This window comes from Seriola aureovittata, chromosome 24 (assembly GCF_021018895.1).
Source record: "Seriola aureovittata isolate HTS-2021-v1 ecotype China chromosome 24, ASM2101889v1, whole genome shotgun sequence".
NCBI classification, from domain to species: domain Eukaryota; kingdom Metazoa; phylum Chordata; class Actinopteri; order Carangiformes; family Carangidae; genus Seriola; species Seriola aureovittata.
Window position 1 is genome coordinate 9,012,640 of NC_079387.1, and position 16,781 is coordinate 9,029,420.

The window sequence follows — 16,781 nt, forward strand, 5'->3', positions numbered from 1 at the left end:
GGTATTTTATAATTTACATGAGGAATAGTAGCCTATTTAATAGAGCATTTCTTTTTAATGATTTCAGCCTTAAACTGAGTAAAATTAAATATTTTGTTAAGGCTAAGTTCACTTTTGAATATTATTCTACTAAGGTTTAGCTTTAGGCCTCAAATTAAAGAAAAAAATATGTAACATTTCTTCATTTGTACATTTTCAATAATTGTTGTTATCTGGATGCTAATTGTAGTTAGCAGCTAGGCTTTAGCAAACAAGCTAGTAGCATTGACTTTCATAGAAGCATAACATATAATGTCTTAATTATTTTCTGATATTGTTGTATTTGTGTCTTTATCGTATTTTTATACATATTTGAGAAAAGATGGGCGTTTACAAATGACAAACATGAGGGCATGAATGCAGGAAATGAAGCTAACTAGCAACCAAGCTGTTTAAGCTATGTTGTGTATTTATGTGGTATTTTTGGTAATTTCACAAAGCCTTAGGGAAAAGAAAAAAAAAATCGATAATTTGAATATACTTCGTTTTTTGTATTTTAATGTTTGTTTGTTTTTTTGTTTTTTTGTTTTTTTTTTAACATAATTGATATAAAAGTTGTGGTGAGTCCACAGGGGGCGCCATCTTGGTGGCCAGGCCCGGCAGGCTGCTGTGTGAAGGCTCGCGGGAGGGACGAGCTTCATCCAGGCAGGAGGAGAGCCGCTGCCATTGGCTCCTGCGACGTTATAAATACAGGCAAATGGCATTTACCGGCTCAGAGCAGGCGGAGACACTGGGGGAGGCGGACAGGCTGGAAGGATAGAAAGGAAGGACGACACCGCGACTCACTCTCTCAGCAGGATTGGACTGATTTTTTTTATTCTTAATTCCGATTTAAAATCAATGAAGGAGAGACGCTCGTGTCAGAAATTATCTCTGAAATCCGGCATGGATCCCAGTCAGAGTGTGAAGTGCAAGATAGTGGTGGTGGGGGACAGCCAGTGCGGGAAGACTGCGCTGCTTCACGTGTTCGCCAAGGACTGTTTCCCCGAGGTGAGACCCTGAACACCTCACACTGATTAACATGATGCTAATTAACCTGATTTTACTAATACACAGTCACGTGATCACCAGTCACCTCTTGCTTTTTTTAATTTTTTGTGTGTCGGATTGGGTTGATGCTTCAGTAGTGATGATGCATGGGTGTGTGTTGCAAGTGTTAAGCTTTGCACAAATGCAGGTAAAAATAGTGGCAACAGTGCTGTAGTATTGTTGTATAGTTAAGTATTGGTGCTAGTTGTTTTCATAACAAACTCATATTTAAACACTTCATTTCCCACAAGGCTTCCTCTCTGATGTGCTCTCTCTCTCTCTCTCTCTCTCTCTGTCTCTCTCCCCCCATGTTTCCCTGCAGAGCTATGTCCCCACAGTGTTTGAAAACTACACAGCCAGTTTCGAGATCGACACGCAGAGGATCGAGCTCAGCCTCTGGGACACCTCAGGTAATCACCGCTGTCCATCACCTCTCCCTGTCCGCTTCACGTCTTCTGTCACAGCCAATCAGTTGTGGTGAAATGTCCAGATGTGTCCAGACATGTGGCTCTCTTGCGCAACCCCCCACCCCCCCCGTGGCCCCTGTGGACATGCAAACAGCTGATAAGATTTGTGTAAAACTCGATTATCATTAACTATAGACAGGTAGATTCTGCATCTTTGATAACGAACACTAAAGCTCAGGTGAAATGTCCAAATCGTGACATTTAAAGGAGGTGTAAATGTTGCATTTTTGAATAATGAAATTATTCTGTGACCCATTTTAATCAGTAAAGCCGGGTTAATCCTCCTACAAGCCACACACGTTTCGCCTCAGATTAGGTAGCACCCACCTTTTACCTACAGGGAAATGTTTAATTTTATTTTCCAAATGCAACAGAGGAACGGATTTTTCGTGATGCACGCCAAAGCAGAAACAGGAAATATTCATATTCATACATCTGGAGAACACACTTCTCGTTGAGATATTTGGGGAAGTTTAGTTGTGCAACACGTGTACTGGCTCTGCAGCTTTTATCGCTTGGTGGTTGGACTTTGGGTCCAAACCAGCTGCTGCGTCCCCAGTGTGTGTGTGTCTCTGTGTGTGTGTGTGTGTAAACAAACCCACTTTCCCATCCATCAATGCCTGAGCAGTGAATAGCACAGCAGTCAGGCGTGAGTGAGGCGTATGTTGTGTGTGTGATGGGCGGGGACGAGCCGACAGCCAGCTGTTGCGGGTCTCTGGCCTGGAATTCCTGAGCGATGTTGGGAGTGAGTTTCTTGCATGTAGACATCAGAATGACACAAAAACTACACAATCCGTTTACAAAATTCTCCCTTTGCAAAAAACGGAGCCACAGCTGGAGCAGCGAACGCAGCATCTTCAAGTTTGTATTCGCTTTTCTTTTTTTTTTTTCTCCCTTGAGAAGAAGTGAAAATAAATGTATCAGCAGTTAATACTCATTTCCAAGCAGAGTTACACTACAAGCAAGCAAAACAAGAAGCTCAAATTTCAAATTCCTCCTCCCCTACAGTTTGTGTGTGTTGTGGAAGTGGAAAGTGGGAGAAATGAAAGCCGGCCAGAGTGAGAATTATGTTTTATTGCACTGTGTTGGCCGGCCGCCTGGAGCCATTTTTCTTTTTCTTTCAGCTTCATAAAACAGCGAGGGGGGGGGGGGGTTCCTATTAGATCAGTGGGTCTGAGATTGAGCCAAGTACCCCCACCCACCCAACTTCAATCCTAACCCCCACCCAGCACTCGCACACACACCCATGCACACACACCCAGTGTCTGATTGATACAGCTTTCGGCTTGACCGGTCTCTTTGTAGAGACATCCATCGGCTTTATCTCCTGAGGTGTGCAGGAGAGGTGTGTGTTTGTGTGTGTGTGTGTGTGTGTGTGTGTGACCCCAACATGCACTCAAAGACAAAGACCAGGATGCAGAGATGAAGACAAACACTAGATTGCCATGCCCCCCCCCACCTCCCTCACAAACACACACCTACACACACTGTGGTGGTCTTTGTTCGGCAGTGATGAGCGGCCTAATGAGCAGCCTGGTGTGTGTGTTTAAAAGGAAGCTGATGAGAGTAATTCAGGTCATTAAGGTAAATGCCTGCCAGTTGTGTTGCTTTCCATTTGTCGTCGTCGTCCCCCCCCCCCCCCCCCCCCCCCCAACCTTGCTTGTCTGTGCTCGGCTTTGCTTCCCAGCCTGAGGGTGGGGTCCGCTGGGGCCGAGGCCGCAGCCTTTGATGCCTTCGCACTTCTTTCACCGGCAGAGGAAGCGGTTTACGTTGTCTGCCTGCATGTCTGAATGGGCTGCATAGGTGTTTGTTTGAGAGTCAAACAGGAGGATAGGAAGCCAGCAAAGGTAAACAGAGGAGCCCCTTTGGCTCAGCGCCTGCATGCCTGAGGCCTCTTCTCATTTTCCACAGTGGAGATGAGAAAAGTCGCATCTGTGAGCCTGTGAGCAGGTAGATTTCTACTGGCTATCATATAATTGACAATTTAGTTTGTAAAATATCAGAAAAATAGCAAAAACAATTCCCCAATGCGAAAGATAATGTCTTTAAATTGCTTGTCCAACAGCCCAAACCCAAAGATATTTAATTTACGATGCTATAAATGGAAAAAACCAGAATTTTTTGGCCACTTAGTATTAGCACAACAAGCCAAACACTGGCATAGCATCACCTCTTGTGTTTGTGGCATCTGATTTTAGCTCTGTTTTGGTCTCCACCTGCTCCTGAGGGAAATATGTGGCTCTTTAGCAGCTAAATGCTCCACTCTGTTCACTGAGGAGTTGCTAACTTTGCTGTTTTGGTGCCATTTGTTGCACGTCGTAAAAACCAAGAGGATGAACACAGGAGAATTTGATGATAAATCTATGTGGGTTCGACCTCTTTCACATTACACATAGTCATTGTTTATATCGGTTTAAACAGATCTCACACCTTTACACTGTTGAAATATTCATGCTGTACTGGTTCTGGAGAGGACTGCAGTGTTTTTCCTACGACAGAAATCAGTGGAGGATGTTTGCTGCAACTCTCTTAGGAAATTTCCCAACGCTAAAAGGAATAAAAGCTTCAATAAAAAAGGAACCTCAGGAGCTCGGGCGTCTTCACATCGAGGTCTCCCAAAGAGACATGTGTTGGACCCCATGCATCTCATTTGATGATATTTATCCCTGGGAACCTTGTGGGGAAAAAATGTGTTGTTTTTTTTGTTTATTGAACAGCTGCCACCTCTGCACATGAAAAGACGACCTACTTTGAAAACAGGAAGAGAATCAGATAAAGGGAGTTTTAAAGGAAGATGCATAATGACAGTTTGGCTGCAGCAGCCCAGATTATCATTTCCTTCTGAGGTCTCTAGAGCATGTTGCATGTGCTGCCTCCCCTGTAATACTGGACAGCTTAGTTATGAGACTTTTTCATGCACTCTGTAAGCTCCTCTGCTGCTCAACACACACACACACACACACACACTGTGCCCCCTTCATTCCTCCGTCGGCAGCCATTGTTGCATTGGATCACATTTCTGGGCTCAGCGAATTGGAGCCGCATGTCTGGCATTCCTCAGACTAAAGGTTTCTACTTCCTCCTCCACAAAGACCCCTATTGTACCCAGCAGGCCCAGATCCTCAGTGGAGTGAAAGAGAAGTGGCGTGGTTCACTAAAGCCGTACCTCGTTTCCAAGGGAAAATTGAATCACGGCGGAATTTGCCGAGCGGCAGTGCGGTGGCGATGCAGCGTGTGAAGTGAAGGACAGTGAAATCCTGGGAGAGATTAATAGGCTTCCTGTCTGCTAATGTCATGGAAGGACTTTCTGTGGGACACTAAAATCTTTGTCTGGTATTTAGCCGGTCCAACATTTTAGAAACTTGACTCTCCCACCTGACTTGAACCTGCTCCACTGTGTTTCCTGCTTGGTCGAACATGTTCAACTTCATTTATGGTTTTTGTGTTAGTTGTAATGTGGAGTCGAACGTGACTCAGTCTGTTGTTAACGCGGCTCTCGGTGTCATAAACACAATCTTTAGTGTGTTTTAGATTCGCACACTTCAAGGGTGTGAGGAATATTTGTTGGATGAGATCTGAGAGATGAAAACTTATCAATTACAACCATGAAAAACACACATCATATTCTGTATCATAAACATGTTTTAATTTAACGTAACGCTTTGCCATATAACATATTATAAAACTCGTACAATAACTTATTGCATCATAACGTCGCAGCGTAAAATACATCGTACGATAAGTCGTATTGTGTTCTGACACAGTTAACCGACCCAGTGTGATACATCAGTTAACGGTCATAAGCAACAACAGATTATAATTTGTTTGTTTATTCCATCACTTGACTGTTGCTAAGCAACACATAAACCTTTTCCTGACCCGCACACTGCACCTGGAGGTGTGCGCTGAAGTAACCAGGCTTCTTCCTTCCCATGGAATGACTCTCGACCAATCAAATTACTTGGTCGGTAACTGTTGTATAACTTATCATATAGTAACATAGTGCGTCGCATCGTAACATAACAGGAAGTATCGTAACATAACAGGAAGTATCTGACATATCATATTGTGACCTCATCACATATTGCAACATTGTATCGTAGCCTGTCACACTGTATTATATCGTTGTATTGTAATAATGGCTCTTCAGAGTTGGCAGGATGGCAGTGTAAGAAACAGGCACCTCCGTAACCACAGCAACTAATGGTTCACTTTAAACTGCTCGTTGTCGTCTGCTCTTGTTTGTGTTGAATGTGTCTGGCTGCTGAGAGGTTATATATTCAAGCTGGCTGGTGTAAGATGGCTGGACGTGCCTGTCGCTGTCTGTTGTTTCCACAGGTGTCTCTGAAGGCTTAACGGCTCTCCACACACACACACACACACACACACACACACACACACACACACATGCGCTCACCAGCTTTCAGCCCAGTTCTGCTCTGCTATGTCAACTATGCAGTAAATCAGCGGGCCTGCAGACCTGTTGCCGTACCTCCGGGCTGTCAGATGCAGCTGGCCCACCTCATGTGTCCCGCCGCATGTGCTGCCGTGAGATAAAGTCAAATATCACGTCGGTTCGACTTTTTTATCATGTGAAAGAAAGTGGGATGTCTTGATGTCTTGATGTCTTAATGTCTTGAACATCGTGGAATATTTTTTTTTTTTTTTTGATGGAAGTCGGGGGAACATCTGGGAATTTGAATAATGAGTCACCCCGCATGAATAGATTTTCCACCATGTTTCATGTATATTTATTACATTAAGTGGTGCTTTTTATCCCAGCTGTTGTGGAAACCGGCCTGAAAAAAAAAAAAAAAACCAGGAAGGAAGAACGTTTTTACATCTTGGAGGAGCTTCTCCTCAGTCATGGAAAACTATTTGGTTTTTCATTCATTCTGCGACCACAGTGGAAGTTTGCTATTGTTTCACATCATACTGTATCCTCTCGTGTCACTGTGCACAATACTGTTCATTTGGGGGTTGTATGTGGAAGAGAGGGCGACAGAGGGGCTGGAGGAGTGTGTGTCGCAGTGTGTTTAAAGGACAGAGAGGGAGGACAGGGTGTGTGTCTTCCTTCCAGATTTAGAGATCCTGTGGGAGAACAATGACAGGAGCTAATTAGATGACAGTCACCAGGTCTTTGTGTGTGTGTGTGTGTGTGTGTACATGTGTGTGTCTACGTGTGTGTGTGTGTGTGTGTACGTGTGTTAGCTATGGGATTTCCTCTTATCTTTCCAGTTGGCAGGAAGATGACCTCAAAGCAGAGTTTAGTCCTAATGCAGTTATAACTCGGCTATAAACGGCAGTTCTCTCCTGGAAAGCGTTCAGAGCTGCACACACACACTTCAACACGCCACATGCCTTCGTTTTTATTTTGAATATTTATTTTTTTCTGTTTATGTTGCGAAGCCCGAAATGGTTTGCAAGGATTTACTGGGAGGATTTGCAGCTGTAAATACTTTAAACCTCCAGGTGAATTCATAGGAATATGCGCAGACACTTGGAGATGTTTGAACAACAAGACCTCACACACTCTACCCAGCAACACCGACGTGTGTGTGTGTGTGTGTGTGTGTGTGTGTGTGTGTGTGTGTGTGTGTGTGTGTGTGTGTGTGTGTCTCCAAATGTCAACCAAACTTTACAGCTTTCAGTTGCAGGGTCTTGTGTTTTTCCAGTGATTGGTACCAGGCGGCAAGGGCTGGAAAAAAAAAGAAAAAGCCCTGAAACAATGCAGTGCGGTTGTGATTGATTGCAAGACAACCATGAAAAATGGCAAAATAAATTCTTGCGGGGGATCCCACATTCCTCCTCGGCGTGTACTTCCTGTGCCGTGTTGATGATAGCCGCTCAGCGTGGAGCCTGTTTTGTTTCGGCGGTGTCACCTATCGGACGCTTTTCCCAAAGATTCTCAGGGAAGGGAGTCGAACAGCGGAAAGTTGTTGGGTGGGAAATGGCAAGACGGCGCTTTCCCATCTGAAACGCATTATGTTTCGATCAAGACATCAAAATAATTTATTCTGTGTTCTTCCTGGCGTCCATACTTAACTCACTTTCAGGTTTTGAAATGGTAAAAAGGCATTAAGACACACAAATTAGCTGCAGTCTGGACGACCCATGTGTGTGTTACAACATTTGGAAAAGTGATACTGTAGAACGCGGGGTTCGAGCCAGAGCACGCCATTTCATCACTGACACCCCCCCGAGTCCAAAAAACATTAAATGTTACTACAACTTTCCTTCCCATAAAATCACAGTGAGAATGAAAGGGTTTTGAAAGTTGCCAGTAGGAGACCTGCTTGTGTTGATGCGCTCTGGCTTTACACTATTTATTTAGTTTATTTCTTCAGGTTTTTATTGTTCTTTATAATCTTTATTGTGAAATTTAAAAGATTTCCCACGTTCTTTATATTCATATTGTGAAAATCCTACTAAGCAGAACTTTTGGATTTCAAACGTTTGTGATTGCTAAATGCTAAAAATGATGCAGCCTACTGCACCAGTCCTGCATTAAATCCTCCTTTTTTACTGATTCGGAGAGGTTTGGATTTGTGTGCAGCATAGATTTATCATCAAACATGGGGACGTCTGACGATGAACGTAGATCGGACGGTTCAGATTCAGTGTGGGAGTCGTGCACACATCATTCCCTGAGCGAGGCCCGGGCCTGGAAGGAAGCGTGGCTTGTTTAAACGGTGTCGTCTCTCACCCAGACTGTTTAGATTAGGAACACCACATCTGTGTGTGTGTGTGTGTGTGTGTGTGTGTGTGTGTGTGTGTGTGTGTGTGTGTGTGTGTGTGTGTGTGTGAGACAGCGCATTCCTGGCTTTTCTCCACAGCAGTGTTTGGAGAGGACCTCCCATGGAACCCTTCAGTTACCAAAAACAAAATTCTCCAGATTCTTGGCAGCCGGTTGTGTGTGGTCAGCTCTTGTCAGCTCGTCATGTGATCTTGACTCACCTTGACATGACGCCACCACCACCTCCTCCTCTTCCTCCTCCTCCTCCTCCTCCTCCTCCCTCTCCCTCCCCTCCTTGCCTTTCCTCTCCGGAGATGTTTGAGTCTGGTGGCGAGAGATGGGCGTCTCCCTCACACATGGTTTCAATTTTGAGGAGGGAGGGAGTCATTTCCTCGCACTGAAGTTCTCTCTTTCTCGGGAGAGGATTTCTTCAACAAGTGATCTTGTCGTAGTCAGCACATTTTTCCTACTGATGCTGCATATTTGTTTTTCTCGCCTGGTTGCTATGGATTATGGCTGAGCTGCAATCGTGTCATAAGAGACTAACTGTCAGAAACGCTTTTAGAGTGTTGCATGCATTCGAGAAATATGTTTGAAGTCGTTCACAGACTCGGTTGCTGCCCTTCACTTGAATACAGGTATTTCCTTTTCGGAGAACTCGGAGGAGGGGGTTTCTACCTCCTTTCCTTTAAAACATAAACACACATGAGCACAATATGTGGAGAGAAGACACATCAAGACGTTTCTCGTTCCGTCAGATTTCCATCATTTTAAGGCCTCCTGGTTATAAAAGCACCAGCTACTGAACAGGTCTTAAATTGGACGTCTTCTGCAAAACAACAAATTGTTCTGTTTTCTGTTTTAAAGCACCGATGTCAAGGTTGTCCTGTTTAGAAAATAGCAAATTGAATCTGGAGCAGTTGAAGTGATTTCATTAATTTACTGGAAATGAGGTCAAACTGACCAGTTCTGTTGCATAAACTCGAGTGCGTGCAAGTTTGTCCATGTCCTTGCGCAACGGCTTCAAATTGAATCTGAATGTTTTGTTTTTTTCTTCCCCCTTTGTTCCAGGATCTCCGTACTACGACAACGTGAGGCCTCTCTCCTACCCGGACTCCGACGCCGTCCTCATCTGCTTCGACATCAGCCGCCCCGAAACCCTCGACAGCGTACTGAAAAAGGTTTGTTGCTGACTCGCTCGTTCAGGAGACGATCATCAGGCCTTTGATATGTACTTAGTGGAAGTCTTAGCCTTTTAAACTCGAAACATTCCTCCACTTTAAAGTATGATCACTTGGATTTTGTTTGATGTGGCTGACAAAAGGCGATGCTGCATTTAACTGGATCAAAAGTTTAAGTATAAGGGTTTTTTTCTTCTGTAACCTTGGTCAGAACTTGTGATGTGAAGTTGTAAAGCTGTAGTGTGACTGGAAGGTCGCTGGGTCAAATCCCCGGGGCGGCTGGGAGAAGGAAGTAACGCTCTTCACGGCCTGTAACTCAGACTGACGGGCTGCCGAAGCACCAGTTACTCACATGGGAGTCGGCCACGGCCACAGTCATCAGATATTAACCGCCGGCAGCTCGGTGGTTAATATCTGATGACTGCGGCCGTGGCCGACTCCCACATGTTGGAGCGTGTATTGAACATGAAGCAGGGAGCATCAGTCGACTGACTGGTGGAAGCCTTTGATGAGACTCGGGTTGTGAAGAATGTAAAAGCATCGATTTCTGCCGTCACACACGGCTTGTTTGTGCTCTTCTTTTGAAAGGAACTTCCTGTTTTCATTATGTTGTTTTTAGCTCTTCATAAAAGTTACAAAACCAGCCACATATGGTCCAAATTAAATTAAATTATGGCAGCTATATTGTAGGTTTAAATGTGAACTTCTTGCACATCTCTTCTGCACACTTTAGTTGGCTCTATCATTAGCAGGAAGTAGGAATATATGAATCTGCTGTTCTGGTAACTGCTGCCGCTCACAAGCTCCGGCGTGAGAGGTTTAAGTGCCGTAGCAAAGGTCACGTTTCAGACAATGATCGTCTACGTCAGAATTAGCGCTGATACAGTCAAGTGGGGCTTGTGCAGACAGAGAGTGATGGATACAACAACTTCCTCTTTGGGTGTTGATGAACTTGATCCCCAGACACTCAGCCAACCAGTCAGTCAGCCGACCAGTCAGTCAGCCCTGAGGCACATTAGCCTCAGATTAAAGCCCCCGGAGAAACACCATTGATCACACAGCATTTATTGTTGTCAGGGAGGAAACACGGGGATTATTTGTTGTTTCTGTCCAGGGTTCAAAGTGTGAGGGGCTCCAGGAAGTGGCAGCTTTAACCCTTGTACTTAAAGAGCGGGCGACGGGGGGGTGAAACTCGTGGGATCTGGCTGCGTATTTTAACACATATTTGAACAGCTCAATCATCATTTTCAATCTCGAGTCTTCGTCTGCTTTGTATTTATTTGTGATCTATTGGGAGATCGTGAATAGATATTGATGTTTTCCTCATATTAAACCAGATAATTTCCCCCTTTTTCTCAGTGACGCTGAATGAATTGTGGAGAAAACAGCGTCTTCTCTCTGATTGATGCACGACTGAGAGCTTTTGTCTTTTCTCCACAGTGGAAAGGTGAGATCCAGGAGTTTTGTCCCAACACTAAGATGCTGTTGGTTGGATGTAAATCAGACCTGCGCACTGACCTGAGCACACTGGTGGAGCTCTCCAACCACAGACAGACGCCCGTCTCGTATGACCAGGTACGCTGATTTGAGATATTTGAATTCAGTTCTTTAACTAATCTCTGATGAATAACTCATTGTACTCTGCTTTAAGCCATGTTTAAATCCTTTCGTCATTGTTGAAGCGAGCACACGTGATAACCTCTAGCTAACCCTAACGCCCACCCCCACCCCAAAGCCTTTTCTTCCGCTGGTGACCACATTTGGCGTCTTGCCTCCTCAGGGTTCCAGCATGGCCAAGCAGATCTCGGCGCCCTACATCGAGTGCTCGGCTCAGCAGTCGGAGAACAGCGTGAGAGACATTTTCCACGTGGCCACGCTGGCTTGCATCAACAAGAACAACAAAAACGTCAAGCGCAGCAAGGCCGCCCGCGCCAACAAGAGGATTTCACACATGCCCGGGAGGCCCGACCTGGCGGCCGTCGCCACAGACCTCCGGAAGGACAAAGCCAAAAGTTGCTCGGTCATGTGACTGTTCGGACCGAGGGGGATCAGACTGAGGAGAATGAGGACAGAGCACAGTGCGAGCAGGAAGCTACAGGGCAGCGCTCTTTCCTGCATGCTAAAGACCCCCGATTTGTCCGGAGAGGGGTTTTATAAGCTTCTATTCATGTACATGTTACTGGAATACTCTGCACCAATGAAAACCCAATGCGTAGTAGCGTCCCAATCCATGTGGCCCCCCCCCCCCCCCCCGCCCTATCGGACAAGGAAGCGATCTGTCAGCGGGCTACCTGCTCGGGGAAGTGACCCGCTTCCTCCGGGAGGACGGAGCGGACGCGGTCGAGGCTTTCCACACCAACAGGAAATGAGTAGGAGGAGTGATGTCATTAAAGGGACGCTCATTTGTAAAGGAAGGGTTTGAGAACATTGATTGGCGATGGAGGTTTGCTGCCTGGGGGTTAGGGTGGGTGGGAGGAGGGGGGGGGGGAGAAAAAGAGGCGCTGCTGTTGTTCGTGCCGGATCAAAGACGTTTTGCTCGATGGGCTTATACAACAACTCGTCACTGTGGTTTGGAACTGATTCACTCTCACCCCTGCTCCTGTAACTGTTAGTCTGTGCAGAGGAGATTAGAGGAGGAGTTTCTTAGTCCCGTGCAGAGGAAACCTGACGCTGTGTGTGTGTGTGTGTCCTCCCCCACCCCCCCACGTCTTTGATATGTCGTCGGTATAATGTGAAGTCATTGGTGTGTAACTGCGTCATTGTTTTGATTTTAGTTTCTACCAGGAACAGCTGATCGTAGGAGCTGAACCATTAATGGCAACCAAGCTGTTTGAGTTTAAAAACTACTCGCCTGTATCAGTCAGACGGTCACTGCGTGCCCGTTTATTTCCCCTCAACGGCTTTACGCTCATAAAGACTCTCTGAAGACAGATTATCCTGACTGCTCTCCGTACTCCTCAGATTCATGGACTCCTCCGGATGAGACTGGGAGCCATAAGCAACAACAGTTCCTTCAGTACATGTGATGAACAAATGCAATTTCTAAATGAAATGAAATTAAAAAACAGAAATAACGTTTTGAAACCCTTAATGGGCCAAAGGGCTTTAATTGACCAACATCTTGCATGTGAAAATTCGGCTAATTGCGTTAAATGAGGATGTCCTGACAGTCTGACAGTTTATACTGCGACTCGCTTTCCCACCGCACTTTAGAGAGGAGAGAGGAAATGAAAGCAACAATTAAAGCTTGTTTATTAGACTCTGAAAACCATCACAGCTCCCTGCTTTGCATTTCCCTCAAGTGTTCTGACTGTTGTTGGGTAATAGCTTCATAATGGTCCAGTCACGCCAGCGTTTTAACAGCAGAAATTCACAGGAAAATAAACTCACTCCAATGGAAAAAGTAGTGTATTCAAGTTTAAAATATGGTGAATTTGCACCTTTTGAACGATAGTGAACAGTTTTGACAGTGCTAACACGGAGCTAGAGGAAGCTAGCGTAGCTAATTAGCTGTGTTTCACTTTAATTTAACCTAATTAACTGCTCCACAAATAGAAAGGTGGTTTGAGACAGGATTCGTTGGTACAGATATGATTTTTGAATAAACTGTGTGAACTTGTTGACTGTTAGCAACAAAACCTGCTAGCTAACACTTAGCACACCTGTTAGCATGGAGTGTTTTCCTCCCTTCAGTAACTTTTTATTGAATGAAATGATGTAAAATCCTGAGAATATTAATGGCAGGAGGGAGTAAACAGAACAAAGAGAGAAAATAGACATTAGCTCAAGGGGCTATTGTATCTGACTAGCGTTAGTCAGGCTGGATAGTGTGTTAGCGGTTAGCTCGCCAGCTGCAGTAGTTTACTAATTGGCCCTCACCACATATTTCAAGACGCTTTCTGGTGTGAACTCAAAATTGGAGGATTTTATTTTTCCTACATGGTCGGTTCAGTTTCTGAAACATGACAAAATGTAAACAACAAATGGTCAACTTGTCTGGAAAAACAGTGTGTTCGAATTTGTGGTTTTCCTCTAACAGTGCAATTAAGAAGCTGTTTGAATATCAGGCATTGATGCACTTTTATTGTAACTTTCAAACTCCCCCATTAGCTTGTCGCACTTGGCAGAGCACCCGGCCCCCGACTCTTATCTTCATTTTCTAATCTGTTGTCTCCTCCCCATGTACATTATCTTGTTTTCTTGAATGTTGATGTCACCTTCAAAATGTCTTTGCCAATGTTGTTGCCACAATATTTATTGAATTATATATTTTCCCTTTAGAATAAATGCAAATGGAATTGAAGAGAAGTGAGTTTTCTGTTCATTGAGTGAGAGAAAGATGTCAAATGTGACAGTGGGATTGAGATGTTTTGCTTGATGCTATCCCAGGTGTTTACCTAATTTACTCGGACACCTGTCTTCCATTATAAGCAAACAAGTATTGATGGGTGTACTGGGTTTACATGGAGCAAACTGTGAGATGGAGTTGAAATCTAAAACTAAATTAGAATTGTTTTTGCTCACAGGACATAAATGTAGAAATGTGTTCTCACCTGTTTTCACACTTTCCTCTGACTACAATCATTTCTGCACAACTTCAGGCTGAAATCGAGGACCTTCTGTTTGTTGTTCACCTGGGAGTTCATGTAGAAAGCGATAGCTGGAATTATTAGTTCACCTTTAGAGATGGTAATGTGAGAGCGAGGTTGTGTGCACCACTCCTAGTTGTTTCAATCCTAAACAAAAGGGAGCTTGTGTAAACACAGGAATCAGATGTAGGTCAAAGCAGGTAAAAACATGCTCTAAAGAAAAATCAGATATGGACTTCAGCACCTGTCGTGTAAACAACTCGATTCCCGGCACATCTTCACGGTTTATGGGAAAAAGATTTGTAACCAACAAAACTACACAGGTGTCTGATTTCTGAGTCGAAACTGGACATAAAACACCTGAAGGACTGAAAAATGTTTCTATGAAGCCACTGCAGCATCAAATCAAATGGATATATTATCTAAAATATAACAAGAGCAAGAATCTCTTTAAGTCTGCTTCACATTGAATGCACAAAAAAAGGGAGGCTTGTGTATTAAATCTGACTAATGCTGAATTAGAGATGATGTGTGTTTGACTCATATGGGGAAGAGGAAACACCTGTGATGATGACAGCACAGGTGTGGCCTATTTATGGCTGGTTTGTTTCCTGATCTGTCACAAAGCCCTGCTGCTGAGACGTGACTGTGGGTTTCAGACATGCCGAGAGTCAAATTTCCTAGAAACCATAAATGCAGTTTATTCCTCCAGTGGATTTTATATGGGCTTTGTTTGGCGATGCAAAGTTTACTTCTGTTCTGACTTTTTAAGGTTTATTATTTTAATGACCCAGTTAAACAGAGAGAGGGAGACTTTGGGAATAAACAAAAATCATGTCAACAACACTGTAAATCCCCTGCTGAGCCCTGTTCTTCATATGCAGATAAATGATTTAGCTTGATTTGATTGTTGATGATTTGACACAAGCCTGGTCTTTGTCAGAGAAAATGTCCCTAGATTCAAACCTGTTTATTCAGTTTATTTACAGTTAGCTAGATCCAGACTTTCCAGCTTGAACTCCAAACATGAAGTCATTTTCAGATGCAAATGACGAAGAACAAGTACATTTTTGAAATGTCGACAATATCATTTGGTGTATTGTTTAAAGTAAAATATCTATAAATGGTACAAAGAGGCTCTAAAATGAAATTTGTACACTTAAAGATGGGGGCTAATACAAATTTCAATTGATTTGCCATGAGGAAAAGAAGTACTTTCAACCAAAGGTGTTATTGTTAACCACAAAACATGGTAATTAACCCACATTTTGATGCGGATTTTCCATTTAAACACTAGGATGTACAAAATTACGTATCATAAACATAAATTGTTGGGTTTAAATAATTAATTTCACTTAAATCTGAGTCCGTATTATACATTAAACCTAAATTATATAATAAAATATGATAGAAATATGTCACAATCAAATCTCTTAAGGTTAAATCTACTTTAAGAGAGATTTAGGCAGCTTCATTTTGTAGTTAAATTGTGTGTAATATACTTCCTCAGATCTAAAGTTGCTAATGTTACATTAGCTTAAACCACTTTTGAAAAATGGGGTCAAGCTCGTAGAGCAGCGTTCAGAGGAAACAAAAACTGAAGAAGAAAAAAATCAGGAATTACTGTGGCCAGCGCTCTAAATGGGATAAAATAGTTCAGCATTTACTCAACAGTGTTAACACTCAGCTCTTCAGTGTGACAGCAGACTCCTTTCAGGAAAATAACAAGCCGGACTTGAGTCCTTGACTGCCTTGACATCTCAGTGAAAAGCAGATTTTGTAGCCGCTGAATGGAACAAAAAGCTCTCTGTGAGTCAGACTGTCTCTTCAGCTTGAAAAGCTACAGTATCACTGGAAGCAGACGCTGTCGTACGGGCCGCGGTAAATTCCCCGGGGCTGCTGAGCATGCAAACTGCTTTTTCTCACACAGCACGCCTATATATCACACGGTGACTTCATCACATACACAAGGCCTGAGATGTATGAGGTTGTCAGGGGCAGGAAAACAGAGCTGTCAGGTGAAAAATAAATGTCAGAGATGAAAGACGCACAACCGTGACCTTTATGGATCCATGGGGGAAACACACATTAATATTAAATTTAAGTGTAATTGTAAAGACTTAATGCACATTCTTATATTTAAAAGCTGCAGAAACTACATACAAAAATCTGTTAACAATTTGACCTCAAGTCTAGAGTATGTATGTAGAGAAATGTGCTTATTTTCTTTATGCCTGGACTTAAATAAAGCTACCGCTAGCAGCTAGTTAGCTTAGCTCAGCACAAACACTGGAAACAGAGGGAACACGAGCACCTCCAAAACTCACAAACTGACACTTTGCAAAGTCACTGCACCCGTACAAGAAGCTATAAGAATCAGTTACACTTCAGTTTTTGTGTTTAAACAAAACATGTTGTGTTAATTCATGAACTGCAGAGCTGCTGCAAGCTAGCAGAGTTCCTGTGAGCTAAGCTAAGCTAAGCTAACAGCTGCTGCGGGTAGCTTCATATTTAGTGTAAAGATACGAGAGTGGTGTCGTCTCATCAAACTCAACTTCCTTGTTTGTTTGTTTTTTTTCCGGCAGTCGTATTGTTAAAATGACATGACATTATTTCCTGTTTGGTGAACATTTTTTCAGCAGCTGTTATAATCTGTTTTTTTGTGTCACTCCCTCAGTATCAAACAGCGAGTGTTTCCTGCCAGAGTCGCTCTTGCATCTGCATTCACCAGGCACGTAAG

General features: G+C 43.6%; 1 protein-coding gene across 1 annotated transcript; it reads left to right on the top strand.

The window, feature by feature from the left end:
- The first annotated feature begins 737 nt into the window (after positions 1-737).
- Positions 738-13,760, top strand: rnd3a (Rho family GTPase 3a). The gene is made up of 5 exons (XM_056370615.1): positions 738-1,029; positions 1,391-1,478; positions 9,343-9,452; positions 10,893-11,027; positions 11,233-13,760. Exons 1-5 carry the CDS (start codon positions 880-882, stop codon positions 11,479-11,481), a joined length of 732 nt encoding a protein of 243 aa, XP_056226590.1. The 5' UTR covers positions 738-879; the 3' UTR covers positions 11,482-13,760.
- Positions 13,761-16,781: the final 3,021 nt, after the last annotated feature.